This window comes from Meleagris gallopavo, chromosome 1 (assembly GCF_905368555.1).
Source record: "Meleagris gallopavo chromosome 1, MGAL_WU_HG_1.1, whole genome shotgun sequence".
NCBI classification, from domain to species: Eukaryota; Metazoa; Chordata; class Aves; order Galliformes; family Phasianidae; genus Meleagris; species Meleagris gallopavo.
In genome coordinates, this window is record NC_139404.1 from 130,305,926 (window position 1) to 130,327,098 (window position 21,173).

The 21,173-nt window shown below is 41.5% G+C and overlaps 1 protein-coding gene and 1 long non-coding RNA gene across 4 annotated transcripts in view; one reads left to right on the forward strand and one right to left on the reverse strand.

Annotated features, from left to right (window-relative positions):
- The window catches only part of CRACDL (CRACD like), a 62,173-nt gene that overhangs the window by 17,500 nt on the left and 23,500 nt on the right, over positions 1-21,173 (reverse strand). For 2 of the 3 annotated variants that reach the window (XM_010727693.4, XM_010727687.4), the window contains exons 1-7: positions 13,379-13,502; positions 9,011-9,087; positions 7,915-8,077; positions 5,468-5,603; positions 4,946-5,110; positions 4,249-4,317; positions 632-862 (exon numbers count right to left, since the gene is read on the reverse strand). In XM_010727693.4, coding sequence (XP_010725995.1) covers positions 632-862; positions 4,249-4,317; positions 4,946-5,110; positions 5,468-5,603; positions 7,915-8,077; positions 9,011-9,077 — 831 coding nt within the window. In that variant the 5' untranslated portion in view covers positions 9,078-9,087; positions 13,379-13,502. Of the gene's footprint in view, positions 1-631; positions 863-4,248; positions 4,318-4,945; positions 5,111-5,467; positions 5,604-7,914; positions 8,078-9,010; positions 9,088-13,378; positions 13,503-21,173 lie in introns of those variants that run through there. The other variant, XM_085213753.1, reaches the window with a different exon arrangement.
- LOC146545613 (uncharacterized) lies at positions 11,183-20,094 on the forward strand. The gene is made up of 3 exons (XR_014880575.1): positions 11,183-11,569; positions 13,418-18,179; positions 18,597-20,094. It is a non-coding gene; the product is annotated as an uncharacterized LOC146545613 (long non-coding RNA).

Below are 21,173 nucleotides of genomic sequence, written 5' to 3' on the forward strand. Positions count from 1 at the left end.
GTAAAATGATGGTTTAAAAAACAAGATCAGCAATACACTGTTCTTTTTCTGCAGAGACTTATTTTAAGTGTCTGTAGTGCTGTAGTGCACGTAAAAGCTCTAAAGGTTTTGCAGATAGGGAGAGGGCTGAATTCAAGAGTCCTAATGTACAGAATTTGTCTCCAGCTAATAGATCACCACTTATTATTTCTGTACTTTCTGTAACAATCAGTCCAATTACATTTGGGAAGTTAAAGCAGCTCCTCCATCAAATCTGTCAGAGACTAACATTTCAAAAGATCTTTCAGACCAGGAAAAGCACACAAGCTAATTGCTAACACTTTCCAATTTATTTGTTTAAGTAAGAAATGAAACACTCAGCTCCAACTTCCGCATCACAGACAAGATACTAAATTGTACTGCATGGTAAATTTATTCAATTGTGACACAAACTTCTGTGTCATAAGAGCTGACAAGTGATCTGATAATACTTAGGCTGCTGCTAGTCGCATGAAATAACAGCTATTAACAACCAATGAAATACCCGTGCTGCAATATGCCTTTTCTTATCACATCTGAATCTGAAACACAAAGTCCAGAAAGAACTTCCTGTTTTTGTGTCATTGGTGATGCTGCTTATTTTCACAATTACCTGAGAAAATCTTCTCATTTTACTGGACCTCTGTTTCCGGGGCTTTATTAAAAGCTTATGTTTAGCAGCAGAGTTATCCAAGCACGAGGAAAGCTCAGGTGGAGTTTCAAAATTGGCAGCAGGTGAAATGCTACTGTCAGAGTCGTGGGGAGATTTCATTTTAGCACTTCCATGCCTAGGGTACAGCTGCCCATCTGTAGAGCGAGATCTGGAATGAGGACCCAATGTAACCTGAAAAAAAATCCCCAAGCATAAAATCAGACAAAGAAACCAATACATGAATCTAACAATAAAGAAAAGGGCATGTTTATTTGCATTTTAAGGCTGCTTCTTTTTCCTTCTGAGGTCCTTTAAAAAACATTGTATTTCTTAATGTTGCACACAGAACACTGTTATTAGCAATAGCGAATTTTTAGCCACATGACTATTAAGGTATACTGTCCAGAGTGGAAGAGCAACTGATATTTATTTAACTAAAAGATCTAAAGCACAAAAATACATGGTTAACATGTTTTAGCAGACAGATTTATGGAGAGTACTTTGTCACAGAGCCTAAAGGGCTGGTTTCCTTTCTGGGTCCATCCTCCAGCTTTTGTGCCTATTATGCTCCTATCCACAGTTATGTCTGGTTGGAACATCTCTAGCTTCCTAAACCACATCTGTCTCTTCCAGCTCCACAACACCCTCCCAAAGAAAAAAGAATAAAAAATCAATGACATCAATGCCAAAGTCAGCTTGCATTTTTTTTCCTCATGTACTCACATTTGCGAAATAACTAGGGAGTTTACCTGAAATGTAACATCTCATTTATAGACTATTCTGGGAAAGGAAATGATGGACAATTCCTACTAGGGCCTGGAACTTCCAACCTGAACAATAATCCATCCAAAAACAACTCCTGAGTGCTCCAAAGGATGTAGTACTTTCATAAAGCTGGGATTCAGCTTCCCTTGTGCTTCACAAAAACTACGCAAGTCCCAGAACTGACACAAAAAGGAGACTAAAAAAACTGTGAAAAAAAGGCTTGAAGCAGGGTTCTTCCTTTCTCTCTGATTCAGTTTTGGCAAATAGGCAAAATGATATTTCTAATCTATCTGTCATAACATTAACACAACCTCTGACAATTCTTGATAAGACTCCCTTTGTAGGCTTGAAATTCCAGTTCATTTCATCAGAAAAGCTTTCCTCGTTTGTCATACTTTGTTCTGCTGGGTGGAAGACTCTGGAAGTGGTATTTTATCAAAGAGGATGGATTTACATGAGAACAGTGTTGATTTTATATTTAGGTAAGGGAAAAGCATCAGCATTTTCTGTAAGTAGAGTTCTGCATTATGCACTGCAGATAAAGGACATTCTGTAATATACCTAGGGTTTGCTACAGCTTCCTGAATGGCCAGGTAAAAACTGCCATTGATTTTAGGGGAGGCTGCATCCACAGCTTTCAATCATGCTTTCAGTTATGAGAAAAAAAAAAAAGAAAAAAAAAAAAAAAAGCATCTCAGCCACTGAATAATGGATACTCTCATTAATTTCCACTCTACAATATCTGCAGTGTAGTACTCAAACATGACTAATGTACAACAAACGATACATGGCTGCATTATACATTAGTACCTAGCAGTGAATACATTGACATTTCAGCTCCATGACAAAGACACAGCACATGTTCTCTTTCAAGGCAAATCACTATTTGCCTGCCTTGTTTTTTTGGTTTGTTGTTTTTTTGGGTTTTTTTTGACTACTCCTTTTCCTCGACAACTTGCATATCTTCTCTCTGGCAGTGCTGAGCGCTGGCGAATACACTGGAAAGCTGAGAATCTGCTTTGTTTTTCCACTTACATTTCAGCAGCCCAACTGAATGCCAGCTCTGAGCTGACTGCAAAAGCTGCCTGTCTCACAGAGCCTGGCTCCGGCCAACTCTGCTGGAGGAGGTACCAGCAGGAAGACCCCATCCTGCAAACCTCACACACACACAGCTCAGCTGTCCCTCAGCTGGTACTGCTGATTAGCATGGGGAGGGGGAAGCAAAAGAGCCCCATTCCAAAGGGTGGATGGGATCTCTTTCTTCCTGTGTGAGCCAGGAAGGATTCCAAGACACAGCAAGGTGTCACTGCTACCCAAAATCTCAGTGTTATGTTGTGCAAAACTTCTCATCCCTGTGAAGCAGTCTCCTCTGACTTGTAGGAGTGCAGCTAATCTCTGAAATGCTGAACAGTCCTTGCAGTTCAGGAGGAAAGCATTCTGATGGTGCTACTTTATGGCTGTACTCTGTAACTAGACTGGGATAAAGAGTGCTGTGATCTAAATGATGGGATGTGTGGAAAAAGCTGAGCAACCACAAAGTCACAGAGGCATCTCAGGAGGCAGAGAGTGAGTCAGAGATTGAAGGTAATGGAACTAAAGGGAGACATAAATCCTTCCTTAGCCAACACACATCTGGACTGAACACTATATTTACAGTCTGCCTACACCAGATTTCAAGAAATACCTTCTTCACATGTTCTTTTTAGTCTTTAAAAATATTATGACCTTGCTACATATAAGCAGCTTTTCAAAGGATTTCATGTGGAATCCAACAAGCAAGGCCAGAAATCTTTGCTGAGCCCTGCTGCAGCTGGCCTTAAAATACATTTTGCATAATTAGCAAGAAGTAGTGAGCTCAGGACTAGCTTCTCTATTTCCTCTCAGCAATTCCCCTCCATTCCTCCTACTATTTCTAGAAAACACTCTTTCTTTTACCCCCCGTGTTCTTTCTCCCACGACTCCAGCTGCAGACAACTAAAAGGGACTCTTTAGAGCCTTTCAAAACAGCTCTTTAATCAGCCAGAACATCTGACTGCTGATTGAAGAAAGTCATCTATTTGCTTGTACTCAAGTCCTGAAAATATCACTTCAGCAGAATTCCCAGCTTGTGCTGGTTCACGTGGCCACAATCCCACTAAAGACTTCACCTCGGTTTCCTGAGCAGTAATGTCAGTCACTATCATTAAACTGTTTCTATAGCAGTGCGAGGTAATTTTGTACTTAAACCAAGAGTTAGGGCAGATTTCGGAGGATCAGAGGCTTCCAAGGCCAGGTTGGATGGGGCCCTGGGCAGCCTGAGCTGGTGGGGGGGGCAGCCCTGCACACAACAGGGTTTGGGACTGGGTGGGCTGTGAGGTCCCTTCCAACCCAAACCATTCTGTGATTCTGTGATCTAGATATTGTTCATGGCTCCTTAACAACCATTCTCCCTTAACCTATGCATGTAACCTAACCAAGCTTTACTGCAATTTCCCATCTTAAAAAAAACGATACTGTTTTACTGTCTAAATCTGATTGGTTGCATTTGGAGATTAAATCACGTCTGTAAATTTTGCTAGAGGATATGAACTATTTTAGAAGGCTTAATTATTGTTAAAAGAAGATTACTAGATGTCAGAATTATGCTGTTAAACAATCATAACTTTATACTAGAAGGACAGGCATTAAAAAGGCAAAATGAATGGACATGTACCTACATACATTCAAGACTGTTTTTGCAGCAGACAGGCAAAAAAGTAATATTTATGCCTTGCATTTCTTAGGTGATAACTACACGTAATTGCTTGGCTCTTAATACATTTTGTAGAAGTTACCTGTTCTTCTTCTTCACTGCCTGTTCCAGCTAAACTCAAAGAGCTAAGGTGCTTGTGAGAGTCAGAGAACTGTGGGATGGAATGAGGAAGAGATTCAGTAAAAGACAACAAATGAGATGGATATACTAGCAGAAATCATCTACACAAAGCACACAGATACTGACAACATCAGTTGTTTTTCTCAGTAGTCTTAAAGATTAATAAGGATGCTGCAAACATAAAGACAAAGACACACAAATAAAGAATGAAATTATGTATAACAAAACTACCATTTAAAAAGACAAAACAGTTTCAAATTATTTTATGATTCTTTTTTCTATGACAGACTAGAAAAACATTAAAGAAGAGAGCTCTCTTATCAGCATGCTCAAGGAAGAATACAAATTTTTCAGACTTTTTTTAAGACTGGCAGCTCTCTGTAGTGCCTAAAAAAACAGAATCTCCATGAATGCACACAAACACACTTTCTTTTCCAGTTCTGCATGTTCTGGAATTATTTTTACATTTCATCAGGAACAGAGATTTTAAGTAATTGCTTATAGAGGTAGAGCACTTTCTCTCTTCAAATAAGGTATTTCTGAATTGTTTGGAGGTAAAGTAGCGATACATATAGTAAGCCAAATAATTCATTCTGCCTCCACACATAGGTGAAACTAGTAATTAAACACTGTTTTTTGTCAACACCAGAACTACTCACTCTCGTTGTCGTGCCTGAACTTAGGATTTCCTGGAACAAAGATATTTCTGGAGGGCTTCTTGGTAATCCATCATCCTCAGAACTGGTCCCAGCATCATCTGTCCTCTTTGCATGATACCCAAACGGAGGTGGAGGTCCCAATTTCATGGTAGGCTGGAGTTTCATCTTCAGTATGGCAAAATAAACATGAACATGTGATCATGACGGAAGTTTCCCCAGTATGTTTTCTAGTTCAGGTCAGCAAGTTACCTTTATGTTATCTTTGTAACTGAATAGTCAATAGAACAGAACATCTCACATTAGAGATTCTCTTTAGGAGCCAAACAGCCTATTCACTTCACAAATACCTTTTCAGTAGAACCGAGGTAAGATACCTCTGTCTGATGAATAAGCACAACATTTGATTAAGCTGCAGACAGATATTACTTGCTAATCTAATATTCGACTATTAACATTATGAAAGAAATCAAGCCTGGAAGGGCATTCCACTTGCGTTTGAAAAAAGTACATTGTGCAAATTACCTGTAGAGCTCTAATTCGATCAGAAACATTTTCTTGAGAAAATACTCTTACTGGCCTTGCAGGTTCTTGTCCAATGTCAGGGATGAAAATGCTGTCGTGAGACAAAGCTCTGCTTCCCATAATGCCCTTGTGGGCCCTAGAATAACATAACAAACAAGTGAAAACACATAGACTTCTTTTGCCTCTTACTCTTAACTCAGGTGAATCTATTCAGGTGAATCTAAGCACTTACGAGACCCTGTGCTCTACAACAAGATCCTTGGGATTTTCCCTTATGAGCCTGTGGCTATGTTTTTTCAGGGATATTATTTGTGGCCTGGTGAGAAGAAGCAAAGAAACCTTTGTGGGTAGCTTCTCTCATGTTCTGACTCCTACTTGCGATGGATGCAGCATGTAACTTATCTTAAAAACGTTACATGTGGGGGATGAACACCTTGTTTCTTCATGGGAATGTTAGGGGAGACATATGGGCAGAAAGCTGGCTGCTAGGAGGTCTTTTGCACTCATTTTCCTCAGCTTAGTTCACAACTCAACTGAGCAGGGACCAGAAATGTGTGCATATGGCATTTCTTCTGGGGATTCCTTCTTTTAATTTTTTAAAATACGACTGCTATGAAATGGCAAAGCAGAATACAGAACTGCTTGGATTCAAGTAACTAACAAGCTAATTGAACAGACTCCCTAGAAAAATAGTTGTGTGTATTTTTTGGATCCTAGGTGCTGTCACAGAGACATTCAGAAACATAAACAAACATGGCAAAAAGTAACATTTTCCTTGCAATGTCTGCTATAAATACATCTGATAAAACAATTGCAGGAAAAAGTTAATCTGTATGCCTGCTGCAGAAGGAAGGAAAGCCTGCTGTTTCTTCTTAATGCATCAGAGACATTAGAAGAACAATTTATCCATGTGAAAATGTGATCTCCGCAATGCATCCAAGGTCGGAGAGCTACAGCAATTTGTAAAGTAAGTGTCAGTCTGGACTGTGATGGCTGCTCAGTGCACCGACATCTTACAAAGACTGCAAGAGCTGCCAGCTAAGCAGCATTACTGCATGTGCACTTTATCCCTGCATGCTGTCCTTGCTTTCTCTTCCTAGCAGACGCATACCTCCCAGATGTGTAGTGGAGGTACTCTAGATGTCTCCTCAGATTATGAGTGCTCTCATTATGCTTCCTTCCTTTCCTGGTATTTCATGGTCTTTATCTAAACAAGTATTAAGAAATAATAATTTTATAACCCCGCAAGCAATGCACAGGGACATGGCAAAACCAGCCAAAGTCCGTACCCACTCAGAAATGACCTTGATGAGCAGTGCATGAGGGAGAGAAAATCTCACCATCTATGTCTTAAAAATATACTGTTGAACAAAAACAGTGTTACCCACTGTTAGATCTGCTGCTGCCAACCCGGAACTCCTGGGGCTTCAAGCTGGATTACTGCTACCCTTGCCAATATACTACTACTTGTTAGTAATTTTTTTCGGTTGTTTGGCGCTGCCTAGTGGCTGCATCGCACCGTGCCGTTTCAAATGGACAGGATGGGTTGCCTCTCCTGTCTCTTTGCACAGCTGTAGCTCCCAGCTGCACTCCATCCACGGACGGAGGTCCCCCAGTCCATTCAGGAACACATTTGAACTTTGTATCCCGTTTCTCATGGTTAATTTTGGATGAAATATAATAGATAACATTTTTTGGAAAAGCCTTAATGACGACAGGAGGTATCAAGGTGCAGAGACTAGGATGCATCTTGTCTAACTTCAGACACTAATAGGCACCTGTGCTAGAGCCAGTCACCCCAGGCTCCTGCTTACACTCAGTGGGGAGAAACAGGCACATCTAGAACATGGTTCATCAGACTAACTTCATACGTTTACACAAGAATGGTATGAGCTTTTTCTTAGAAATGCTGACATCTATCTGCTGATTGTAAAAGGCAGCTGGTGACTCATTCAGATGCAGGCATTTATCCTTTGGTCAGATGAATCCTAGCTATGCAGAAGAAAGAAAAGCTTTAGAGCCTCTGGTTCCTGCTGATTTCAATTGCAGTCATCCCCTTATCTCTTTCATGCTTTCAAAAACTGGCATAAATGGTTAGGCGTCTATATTTTTTAACAATACTTGGGAGATATGTCTTAGGAGTATAAGAAAATTCTGATAAAATATAAGCTAAGTACCCAATTCCCTTTTTTGAAGATGAAACAATAACCCAAGGATTACTTATGCTTAAACAAAAGCTTTATTAATTATTATTTCTTGCTGCACCCCATCCTCTCCATTTGTAATTTGCCCTGCCTCAAGCATTTTAATTTGTACTTTACTGAAAAAGGCAACTGTTTGAGAGTGCAGCATTCTGGACAAGAAGAGGAAGCAATTTAGGATATCTTTAATCTATAGATCTCATAGCAGCAGTGTATTTGTTTACCAGCCACAGTCCAAAGACTTACTCGTGTTCATCTTCAGAATCAAAACTAGCATGCATGTCATGTGAGGCCACCACATCACTTGTTGACTGGAATAGCTTCAGACTGCTGTTCCCTGAAGAAGTTTCTTTCCTCTTCTTTTTAACAAAAAACTTTTTGAAAGATTTGAACTTTGATTTCTTCTTTCCTAAGTGAAGAAACATAAAGAAGATGCAACTAGCAGCATTTGCAGGCTTTCAGATCAATAATAATTCCCATATAATTTTTTCATAAGTGGATTTTTTTTCCTGGAAGAGGAAACACAGTCTGCTCTTGCATTAATGTCTTTCAAGACTATACTGATAGCATGAAATTACTATTATCTGAGAGAATGGATTGCAGTGTTTATGACATAAAAATAACCTACAGTGTAGGATCTTTCCTAATAGAGTTTCTACTTGCCTCTCGAGATAATTAGACTCTGAAGAAAAACTTTGGTATTAACAGCCTAGTATGTAGAGAAGAAATTACAACTTGGAAACACACTGCCTTTGTTCAGCAAGCAAAATAGTGATGATAAGGACAATGTTGTTACTGAAAGCAATTTAAATGTGGAAATGGCTTACTTAGGTGAAATGTGCAGTATCAGGAGGCTAATGCTGTTACAATGTCAGTTATATAATACATTCGAAAATGTTTTGAATGCTAATTATAAGACTCAGTGGATCGCAAAGTATTAAAACAGAAATTAAGCAGTAATCTTCAAAGATGGTGATAGTCTCCTCAGTGAGTAAAGACCTGAATCACCATCAGTTCCTAGATCCATAAAGAACTCAGTACTTTGCACAAGACAGCCCAACAACTAGCGCCTGTCCATTGTAGGTTGGGATGACAGCATTGGAAAGCATCCCTACCAGTGTTTCAGTTATTGTTGGATCTTGTTGGGTAGAAAAGTTAACTGTCACAAGATGCTACAAAAATCTGACTTCAAGAGTTTATAAATGTCAAAACTGACACAGGTCTTAGAGGTAGAAGGAGAGAGAGGCAGAATGCATTCTCTAAATGAATACACTCACTTCTGTGACAGAGCTAAGCTTAAGTTACAGCCCTTTTTGTTCTTTGAGGAAGGGAGCAGTTCTACCTGAGTTGTCTTCTCCATATCCTTCAGTCTCTCGCACCTTGGGGTCCATTGTCCTTGAGGAACTCATGTGACAGTCACTAAAGGAGAGAGAAAAAATGTCAGTTATATCAACAAACTAGCAATACTTCAATAGACACATACAGGCAAGATACAAAAATATAAAGATGTAAAAATTTAAGATGATATTGTAAATAAATACATAAGCAATATATGTCCATATACACATATCTATTTATAAATACATACACAACAGAAAAATATTCCATAGGATGAAGCTTTTTACTTCCAATTAATAAGGTGATGACACACTACAGCCCAGTTAATCAGCCCACTTCTCCTTACTGAGAACTGAGTGTAATGAAATTCTTGAATGCTTCTGAATGTGTGCATCAGAGGTTTGCTCCTCAGAGTCTTCCTCTCTGCTCCTATTCAGCAGAACAGACATAATGTCTCTGTGCTAATCACAGCATTTGGGTAACACATCCAAGTAACCTTTGTAAAGAACTAAAAGTATATTCAGTTTTTATTTAACTTGGCGTATTCTACAGATTCTAGTTTTAATTCTTTTTTAAGTAATTTGTGAAAAATTAATCATTCTTTTTACTCTTTTACTCATGCAGACAAAAGTAAAAATAAAATAATAATTTTTCTTTCTTCATTGCTTTTTGGAAGCAAAAATGTTCTTCATGTTCTTCATTAAGGTTCCTAATGATGGCAGAATATCTGTAATTTCAAAATCATTTCCAGAAGAGTAGTCAGTTTGTGCTCTCTTTTCTCTATCTGGAAAACCATGATTTCATGGTTGAGTCAGTATAAAGTCATGGATGTCATTCACTGGAAGGTGACCTAAATACCACAGAGGAACTCTTTGGGTTGCACTGGTGACAGATGCTTATGCCAGAACCTAGACCGGGGCGTGAGTATACCACAGCTACTCTGAACCTCTGAAATAAGAGCAGACTTAAGTAATGAGGCTCATAAATTTAGAGAGTTAAATGGAAATGAAATATTTATTACTGGAGCCTAAACCACGACACATTGCCTGAAACACTGGTGAGTGCTCGATCCAGTGATGGACAGTCATGAGATGGCACCAGCAAAGACACTGCTGCTGCCCACCAGCCCCAGTGCTTCTCCACTTCTCCAGCAGCTGGAGAAGCACCTTCATCATCAATAAAGCCCTTTCACATATCATATCATCATATCATATTGCATCATATTTTTATATTTTAATATATAAACTGGATGCCATAACTCACACCCCCAGCTGTATCCACTGCATCCACCCACAGCTACCTGAGGGTCTACTATTTTTATCTGTTTACACATTATACTCCATCAGTTCAGAGCAACAAAGCCACCAGGAAATAAATACCCCTGTAATGGAAATGCTACTTTGAGCAGAGGCATGTTTCTTCTGACATAATTAAAGCAATTAATATATTGCTATCCCATCTGAAACCTTTGCAACCAATTTCATAGAATGTTTTAGGAAAGGACCTTAAAGACCATCCAGTTCCAACCTTCTGCTGTGGAGGGTCTAATCTCTCCATAGACCATGTTGCTAAAAGCCCCATCCACCCTGGCTTTAAATGCCTCCAAGGATGGGACATCCACAGCTTCTCTGAGCAATTTTCTACAGAATAAAAATGATTTTTAAAAGTGAACTTCACCACTATGTCAGTAAAGATCTGTGCGAATTGACTTCTGGCATTCAAGATTGCAAAGAGCATTTCCACTGCATCCACCAAACACTTGAGGACAGTCATATATGATGGGGGTGCAACAAACATCTCTCCTTCCTTAGGAGAAGCAGCATGACACTGAATCCCGATGAGCTTTCTTTTTGCCAGCCTTGTGTCTAGATGCAAGATCCTCTCTCTACTCCTGACCTCCCGTGGCCATTCTTCAAGTCTGTAATACTTTCGCAATTTTAAGGTTATTTTAGTAATCGGTGTACTTTTCTAAAAAGTGTCTTGGGCCTGAAGAAGGCAGCCCAGCTTTACTGCTGTAGCATGGTGCTGGAGACACCTCTTGCAAGGGAGTGCTGGAACAACAGTGTGTGAGGAGTGAGGCCTGGCCAGGTTCCATGCCCACTGCTGCAAGAGTCATCCCTGATCTGCTTCCAGGGGTTACCTGGGAGACGACCTGGCTGCTCTGTTGGTGGCTGTGGCTCAGGTTTGTAGTTTCAAAGGAAAGTTCACAGTCTGAATCCAGAGCTGGCACTTAGATCCAGCTCTACCAGGCCTACGTTGGTTCATCAAAGGGGCGTGATGTTCACAGAGCAGGAGGCTGGGAGCTCTCATGGCTGTTGCTATGTTGTGAAAACACGCTGTCTGAGACCCAGATGGCGAGGTGCGGCCCCACACTGACGACTGAATGTCAGACTGAGGAGGAGTTTTATGGCCGCTGTAACCAAGGAGAGATTTGTTTGCACCAGGAGATGAAAGGGTATCCTCTTTGCTAACCTGTGGAGGAGAGTGAAGCAAATCGCAGAGGGACTGGAACTGAAAAAAACTGGCAAAACGCTTGGCAAAGGACACAGTGGTCTGGCCAAAGGTGGGTACATGCAATCACCAAGCCTGTCTGCCTGACCATTTATCCTAGGATGTGGGCGGGGTGGGACCTTGATGGCCAAGCCGCCACTTGAAAGCTGACAGATCATTTTAGCCAACCTTGATTTCAAGTAAATGCTTGTGCTGAGACTTAGTCATATGCTTAAGTGTTTGCTGAATTACAGTTTACTCCCAGCTCCGCATGTCACCCAGCTTAGTGCCAGGCAGTCAGTCAAAATTGATGATGACATTTTTATTGGCATGGGGAAAGTTGCTTTTCCTTCCAAGCCTTCCTTTCTTTCCCAAGTATATGAACTCAGAAAGCTCTTCTACACACGCCTCCTTTGTTGTTTTTTTTTTCCACCTTTAGCAGAAGTTATTTTAACATCTTTAGGTAGATTTTCAGCCTTTCAAGCTTTTTCCTCAGTGTCCAAAACAAACTCTCATTCATCACATGAAAGATTTGGTTAAAACATGATGCTTAGAAGGAGAAAGAAAAACAAGACGCCAGAGTTCAACATGAGTATGATTATATGTTCTTGTAACTTCCCTGACGTAAACAGGGATTTGCTTAATCGAGAGTTAAATGTTATCTTCTTCAAAGCTTTCCTTAAAATCTATGACATGTAAGTTTAATAGCTGTTCAACAAATTGCTGACAGAAGCACCCACATGCAGCAGAGTGCACTTGCATTCAAATCCTGAGGCTGTTCCAGGGAACAGTACTTTGTTCTGAGGGTACTGAGAACTCTCAGCCTCCTTTCTTCAGCTTCTCCAGGCCTTGCTGAGCTTCAAGGACTAAGCTAAGTCACATTCTGGTCTAAAAACTCAGTGGGATCCACATCCTTCAGGAGCGTGTTGCTTTACTTCTTCTGTCTTAGCAAGGGCAAGATTTACTGCACTAACAGCAGCTCTTACTTTTTTTTTCCCCTCAGGAAACAGAACCCTGCTTTATCAATTTATTATGAGATTTTATGAGGCCAGTATGTCTGATGATAAACTGCTAAATATTACCCAAGCTTATAATAGTATTTTTTCTACATTAGACTTTTCCCAGCAGATACTGTTTTTCCATTTCCTTCTTCCTTCCTGTGCTCTTTTATTATGAGCTAAGACACAGGAAACACAGCTAAGAATACATGAATGCAAAGAATATAGAAGGAACATGGCATGGCAACCCTACCCCTCCCAAATGTCACTGCATTCCAAGTGGGTATCAGAAAAAAAGAAAAAAAAGGGGAAGGAAAAAAAAAAAAAAAAGTACAGCTAAAATGAATGGCAGCAATTTGAACCTTTTATTCTTGTGATTGCAAAAACATTTGCTTTCTAGTAGACCAAGCTCTTTAAAAATCTGAACTAGGGACTATCATTTCACATGAGGAGGAAACCTGCCTTTTTCTCTCTCCAATATCATGATAAGCACTAAAATCCTTACTGGCTTTACGCAGCCTTGTGGATTTAAGAAAGAAAATGCAAGAAGTCAGGGGATATAAAGAAAACTCAAACATTCAGAAAGACTGCCCTAGCTGAGCCAGTAGCCAAACAGAATGGCTGTGTTTTGAAAATACTGTACAATGAGGTGCAGGAGAAGGATGAGTGGGCAATGAGCTTGTGACAGTGAGGTGCCCACAATAATGTTCAAAGTGCCTGTCTGCTCAGATCTTTTCCTGCTAATAGAAATCCCAACATGACCCTTGCTTCAAGCTCTCAAAACGACCTTCAGTGCTCCCAAGTTGTAAGGCTTTCACCTACCCTGCGATAAATCTCTCACCACATGCCTAATTACAAAATCATTTGCAGAAGTCATCAATCACCTCGATGTTATTAGGAGAAACCTCTTTTCTCTTCCCCAGGTCCCTCTCCAACAGGTGTAAGAAGCACAGATCAGCACTGCACGTGATCCAGCACTATGCACACGAGCACAGATAGTGGGAGCATCCTGATAAGCAAGATGCAGGTCCCTGGAAATCCAAAAATCCATAGTTTCTATAAAAAAATCCAAAAAAAATGCACAGAAAGAGACATGAGACACGACAACAGCAACACCACTTCCAAAGCCATGCATCTTACTTCTCCAAACCTTCCAGTGTCAAAGGGGTATAAATTTCACTTTTTATTCAGCCTCCAATTTTTAAATCAAATGATCAAATACACTTGAGAACACACTTGCATGCAGTGGCCATCCCAAGAGTTTTGTCAAGTCTCCCAAGCACTCTCACTGTGACTGAAAGGCCACTTTCCCTTTCTACTACATCAGCACCTGTTCATATTCCTCCTGCATCCCCATTTTTTTGAATGGGTGATGCACTGAAAATAATTCATCCAGAGAATAATTTTTTAAGAAAATTACGCTGTTTTCCTCTGCTGTACCCACATAAATATCAAAGACAAACTAAATTCCAAACAAGAAGAAAAACAAGCTGTCACTTTTTATGTATAATCTTGGTTTATATTTTCAGAGTTGAGCAGATGATTATCTCCTTCCATTTTACTCAAAGGTCTTTCATCAATAAATGAAAAATAATCACACCGTAAAGTCTGTGACTTCACGTGTTCTCTGCTTTCTTTTTTTTTTTAAATAGTTTAGTGAGTCTCCATGGGGACAGCATCTTCAAAATTAAGGTATTTTCACATATGGCTTGCTGTCCCCAAAAATGACACTGACGGTTTGTTACTCATCTTTATCAATCTCACAATGACACCTTTCCATCCTTTTTTAATCTGCACTACTGGCTAATAAAAGTCTCACTTTCTGTGCATGTGACTGACATTTCCTCCAGCTACTGCTACTCTCATAGCATGCTCTCATGTTATTAGAAAATGTGTAGCACCCATCATAGTGATGCGCTGAGAGCCTGTGTGCCATTCCCAATGCCCAGAGCAAGGCTGGCCCTGATGAACTTTGCTTCCACCAGTGTCCAGGGGGAGCCCTAGCTTGATAATGTCTTTCTCCTTAAAAACTCAGTCTTCTAGGGATCTCCTCATCCTCCTCCTAGCCACTGTCAAAACAAACAGAGCTGTGAGTGATTTACCTTTTCTCAGAAGAGACTATATTTCAAGTAGTGGCACCAACACAAAATCTTCCAGTGCTGCTCCTTGTGCCAATGCTCGCTTTTCACAGAATCACAGGACATCCTGAGTTGGAAGGGACCCACGAGGATCACTGAGTCCAGCTCCAGGTTCCACACAGCACCACCCAAAATCCAGACCCTGAGTTTCCAGAGAGAGTTGTCCAAATGCTCCTTGAACTCCAGCACTCGGGGTTCTGCCCACAGCCCTGGGCATCCTGCTCCATGCCCACCGCCCTCTGGTGCAGCCCCTTTCCCTAACCCCCAGCTGCCCCTCCCCTGACAGCTCCATGCCGTTCTTGCTTCTTTCACTACTGTAGGGCAGTAGGCAGTTTCCCTCACATATCCAAGCCTAACTCATCTCTGGTGCATTTGTCACTATTATTTTCCATGGACCCTGCAGACTCTCATACAAGGTACTCACCAAGCCTTCCACGCCCTCTGCCAGCAGCGCATTCCTTTCTCTATTACAAACAGTGCATTTCCAAAGGATGGGGAGAAAAGTCCTGCTATTTCTACCTGTTTGTTTTTCAAGAATTAATAGACCTGCCTTTCCCCCCATTTTCTACTTGAAGGCAAGAGGCTACAGGACAAATATCATGTAAAACAAGCTTTCCATCCAAGCAGCTCCTGAAGAACAAGCTTTTTGCTCTTTTAAAAAAGTGTGCTGTAACAAAATCCACCAACCTATGAGAAGAAAGCACCACTGCTTGGTCTGATTTCCTGGTGCAGCAATTACTCTATCCCAGAGAAAGGCAAAAGTCAGTTCTTCTTCCCTAAGGGAGTTCAATAACTCAGGGGTAAACATCTTGTCAAAGGTCATATTTTGTTCACAGCAAAAGCCTTAGCCTGCATGCTTTCTTTAAACAGATGTTAAAATACGGAATGCAAAAGCAAACTGAACATCCACATAAAATAATTAGAAACAGGAAAAAAAAATTATGTTGGCAAAACAATAAAACAAAACCACGTGAAATGCATTTGGCCTATGTAAAACTGCCTTCCTTCCGCCTTTCAATGGAAGTTTTTGAATTTTTTGTGATTTAACAGAGGGCCCAGGAAAGCTATTCTACCAATATGGAAAGTATTATTAACAGAGCAGTTAGAGCAATAAGAGCACACTGAGACTCTGTCTTCTTTCTCAGAGTACAGTATAATGGAATCACAGAATCATAGAATCACAGAATGGCCTGGGTTGAAAAGGACCACAATGATCATCTGGTTTCAACCCCCTGCTATGTGCAGGGTCGCCAACCAGCAGACCAGGCTGCCCAGAGCCACATTCCAGCCTGGCCTTGAATGCCTCCAGGGATGGGGCATCCACAGCCTCCTTGCCAACCTGTTCCAGTGCATCACCACCCTCTGTGTAAAAAACTTCCTCCTAATATCTAACCTAAATCTCTCTAATGGAAGCACAGTTTTCTTTTTTCTCTTTTTACAAAGACATGAGACCTCTCCCAGTCAGCTCCCTGCAAAAATCCGCTGCTACATTTAAGAGAACAAACAGCTCAACACACAACCGGAGTCTGGGGCTTGTATCAGCTATTTTACTGATAGAAGCACAATCTGCATCTTGAACTTCAGTAGTACCAAGTGTGCACACAGAGCACTTTGGCTAATATTGTTCTGATGGACTTCATCTTTTTTGCACAATAACAAGTTAATGTCACTAAAAGTTAACACCAGGTAAAGTATTAAATATTCACTGTGACTCTCCTTGAAAAGCAATAGAAAAGAAAGTAAAAAGACTTGCTTTAGTTAGAACAAAATTACATTTGACTCTGCATGTCGCAATTGCAATTATTCTTCAATTCAGCACTGGGAACATTCCTGAAGCTATTTCACAAAAATAATTACACAAAGTCGCTCGGTATTCAGATTGAGTATCAAAATCAACGTTGTTATACGGTCTCCATGGGTTTAGATTCTTTGAAACAGAACATGGCTTTCAGTGATCCCCCCTGTGCTCTTTAGAAGCATAAATGCAATAAATCCACTATACACACGCAAACGTATATTATGTGGCAAAAAAGGAATAAGACTCACCTGGAAGCACAGCAAGCCCCGAGGAACCTGCACTTTTACATCCGCAGCCCCATCAATTAGGCTCATGTAAGCATGCTCTTGTACAGAGCGAACGTTAATGGGAGCTTCAGATACTGAACGTCCTTAGTGCAACCCAGAATGAGATCCTTATTCAGCTTTGTCGGCTATTCAGAACAAAACTCAGTGGGCCAAGTCACCCGGACAAAGAAATCAATTGCGACTGCTCACATCAGATCTGAATGTGGCCCAATTTTCATCCATTCTGCACTCACCCATAATGCGTTGACTGTCTACTCCCGGCTACGTGAAGTGTGACGCAGTCAACGGTTTTATTCCAACCCTCCTATTAAGTTTCCTTAAGAGTTAAGGATAAGCCTTTTCAAATGATGTGTTTACCTGAATACAGAATATAGCTATATCCGAAGCCTACTTGAAAATGTTTTGCCACGAATATAATGAAAAACAGTCTGGTTTGGACAAACACAAATAGAAAGGAAAAATGCATGGGACAAAGAGAACAAGATGTTCCTTACTAGGTTCCTCCAGAATTCGCGTGCTGGAAAAATTAAATATCTACTGTAATCATCTATGCACCATGCACAGAGTAGCTTTAATATTTAGAGAAGAGAAAAAAAGAAGCTAGGGGATGTAAAGAGAATACCCTAAGGGAAGCATTAGCCCTTCCAGGCAGAGACACCCCAGCCAACCAGCTGAGATTAGCCAGAATATAAGCTGACTGCTTTCCAGAAGCCGCTCATGAGAGGTGCCAGGGGACCCTCAGGCTCAGCACTCCCCAGTGACACTCGGTGGCCATCCGCACCGCTCTGCTGAGCAGCTTCAGTCATGCTCTAACCTGGAGTCACCTCGGATGCAGCGGTAGAAAGCAGCCATGCCTCCAAGCCAACGAACAGCCCCTGTCCTGGGTCATCCTAGCACAAAGGAGCAGCGGGGATGGAGCCAGGTCCGATGGGAGGGCGCTGCGAGGCGGTGGGGAAGGGGAGCATCCTCCTCCCCTTTGCCATTCCACAGATCCCTGGTTGCAGGTTCTGAGGCCAGTTTCCTCCCCAGAGTTCACACCAGCTGTCCAAGGGGGATGGCCACTGTCTGCGTGACCTCGATCCTCTGAAACTTCCCCAGGCAACAGTGCTGACATATTTCAGCAATAACTGCTACCTTGTAAACACATTCCACATTCCTGTTTTGCCAAACCCCACAGGCCAAATGCAAAGCTAACAGGCTGCATGAGGCTCTTTCTGAAGAGGTACACGCGACAGGCTTTAACTGGGGATGACCTAATTGAGTCTCTTTGTCTCCTTCTAATTTAGTCCTGCCTGGCTTTCCAGTTGATAATCATTTTCCTGAGCCCAGATGAGAAAGAGAAGAACCATAGTCAACTCCTCTCTCCTCCATCCTGAGCAACCTTCAAACCACTTTTAGGAAAAAAGGAGCAAGAGATTTTAATGCACAGTCACAGCGATATGTGACAACCCTGGGAGTTCAGGTACGAGTCTATTTAAGTCAGGAAGTCTTCCTAACCAAAGTAGTTTTCAGGTGAGCAGGCTGGAGAGCTGCTTTCTGACCCCATCATAGTGAACACCAATACTGAGTCCTTTCATCTTTCCACAGAACTCTCCTTCACAATTTAAAAGAAAAGCCACAATCAGAATTTCACAAATAGAAGAGTTCTAATTTTTACCATTTATTCTCTCATTACATGTACTTGCAAACTTTTCATTCCTATTATACATTCAGGTCACGTTTGTTTTGTATTTGAAACAGAGGAGCTATTTTCCTGCAGTTCTCCTGTCTATATGTCCTTGTGGGTCTATGCTCTATGCTTCAAAACAAGGATATGAGCAAATGGAAATTAGCATGACTTGCTCATATTCTCATTTTCCCTTTTACTCCTTCCCTGCAGCAATAACGTCCATGAAAGCAAGAGATCTTGCCAGCCACTCTGCATGTTTCACCTCCCTCTGCCACTTCAGACTTGCAGGCTTTTGGAAGTCAATACCCTGATGGAGCTTAACAGGTTTACTGCTACCGTGTTGGAAATCCAGAGCTGAGTCTCTGGCGTTCTACACCACCTGCACTGATCCTTGCACTGAGAAATAGAAGCACTTGCACGTGTCAACTTGTTCAGGACAAGTGACAGGGAGTATATGCACAGGACGCTCCTAAGAATACATGCAGAAATTTTAAATGCAGAATGAGATGAGTAGAGGAGATTGGAGAAAATATGAGAAAGGACAGCACTGAAGAGCACAAACCTTCCCCAACAGCATTTATAACAAGCCAGGGACACATTCACTAGGAGGGCTCCTGCTTCTTATCTATCCAGAGCAGCAGAAAAATATGCTACCAGTCACAGTGTCATGCTGATTGTGTGTCCTCTCTCATCTGCAAGACAGATGGATGCAGCCCTGACAGCGCTTTCATCTTAACTCAGTACTGGAGGACAGGTGATAAACATCAGTATGCAATGCTTCTACTCCTTAGGTTTAATTTCCTAAGAAAACAAAGCTTATGTGACTGCACTGGCTATCTTGCTCCCTTTCTCTCCCTCTTTCCTCACTACTCCTGAAGCCAGTGGTCCTTTACAGCTGGGCTGGCAGCAGAAGGCCAGGGGCACTTCGTGTGCAACAGAGCAGGAAGGAGGGAGGGGAGTGACAAATGAAGGCCTTGTGGAAAGAGCACAGGTGGATGAGCACTGCAGCAAGAGAGCATTACTATCCCAAGCACCCTTGGAGGGGGCCTCAAGGACCACTGTTGGGGAATGCACTGGGAGAAACATCTCTCTTTTTCTACATCACCAATTTGCCCTCAGTCTTCTCACTTTTGTTGAGTTAAAAGATCCCTTTGCCACAAAACTCCCATATGCACATTTGCTCTTGGCTGCCTCTCCCTCTAGGCAATGAAGAAAAGACACTTCAGAAATTAACAGATCTGTATCTCCTCACTGGGAAGAAACGCTCTCTGCTGAGGGCAATGGGAACCTAGGGTTACCTAGGTAGGTGCTCTGCATTCCCATCCCCACTGCCCTATTAATGTGTCAATGGAGAACCAAAACCCACACAAGAACCTGAAAATGCTGTTTACAATGAGCAAAACAAAACAAAAATATGGGAACTTGTCCCATTTGTCACCAAGCTCCTTTCCCTGAATGCCTCATAAATGTTTTACTTCGATATTCAAAGCACAATGAGATGCAAGTTATTAATTTACAACTATGACAAGATTATTATGGTCAATTTAACATGTGCAGGCACTTAACTAACTGAAGCTGGGAAATATTTGTCATTAATTCAAACATTTCCTGCTTCCTGCTTGTGATTCAGCAGATATGACCTAAGTGAGCTGCAGAAACCCAGCATCACATAAAGAGCTCTCATCCACCACACTTTTACATGTGACTGTCCAATACTTGAGCTCTGCCTGATTTAAATGTGCACAACAGAACATACTGCAGCATTCACAAAATAAAAAGCATTAGCATCCAGATGTCAGAAAACCTAACTTCACAGTATGCTCTTGCTGACACAGGAATGGGAGCAGAGAGGCACACAACCTCCCTTCAGAGGTTCTCTGAAGGGTCCCAGCGCTGATCCCTTGGACAGGCTCCAAAGTCAGAGAGGAAAAGGTTGGCACAGCCATGATGGGGAAATAAGCATTCAACAAACAAAGCAGCCTTTCTCCTATCCAGTGACTTACATATGTTAGTCCTAAATTGTTTTATCCACAAAGGGTCTTTACTGCTGCTTCTGCAAGACCTATAACTACCAGATGCATTCTGCCTGTGAGCTCCCTTCTACTCCAGGGGCTCTATGCATTTTCTTGCCTCTTTCAGTTCTCACATAGTATAGTCTCCTGAGCAACAGCATGTTCAGGTACACTGAAATCTCTGAGCTCTGACACAGGTGTGTCAGGATAAAATTTGGGCACACAGTCTCAGAGACTGTGAGGACCTCCTGAGCATTCAGTCCCCTGTTGTTGCTGGCAAACACTTCATGTAATCCTTTCACAGGCTGATTACAGCTTCCTTCGAAAGCAATTCAGTTTTCCCCATTCCTTTGACTGAAATGGTATTCTGGAAATTTGTAGCTGATGATTAGAAACTTCCAGATTAAATGGCCAGTCTGTAGCTATTTACTGTTGTGCCAGAACTATCTTCAGTTTGAGGCAGCTTTTATCTCTTGCCAAGGATATTTAGAGAAGATGTTCGTCTTCCCTTTCAGTTCTCCATTTGCCAGCAAGACTTGCACAAGGTGGTGGACAAATACCAGTGAGGAAAACACTGACTTTCCACCTCTGGCCTGTACTCTACTGCAGAGCCCAACATGTCTCCTATGTTTACTATCAAGAAATACTGTCTAGTGTAAGGTCAGTGTTCCAGTAATGTTCCCAGACCTGGCTCTTCCGTATGTCCAGGCACCCAGATTTGTGTGGCTAGCTGCTGCTACCAAACTACAGGACCCAATCCAGATTCATGTTAAGC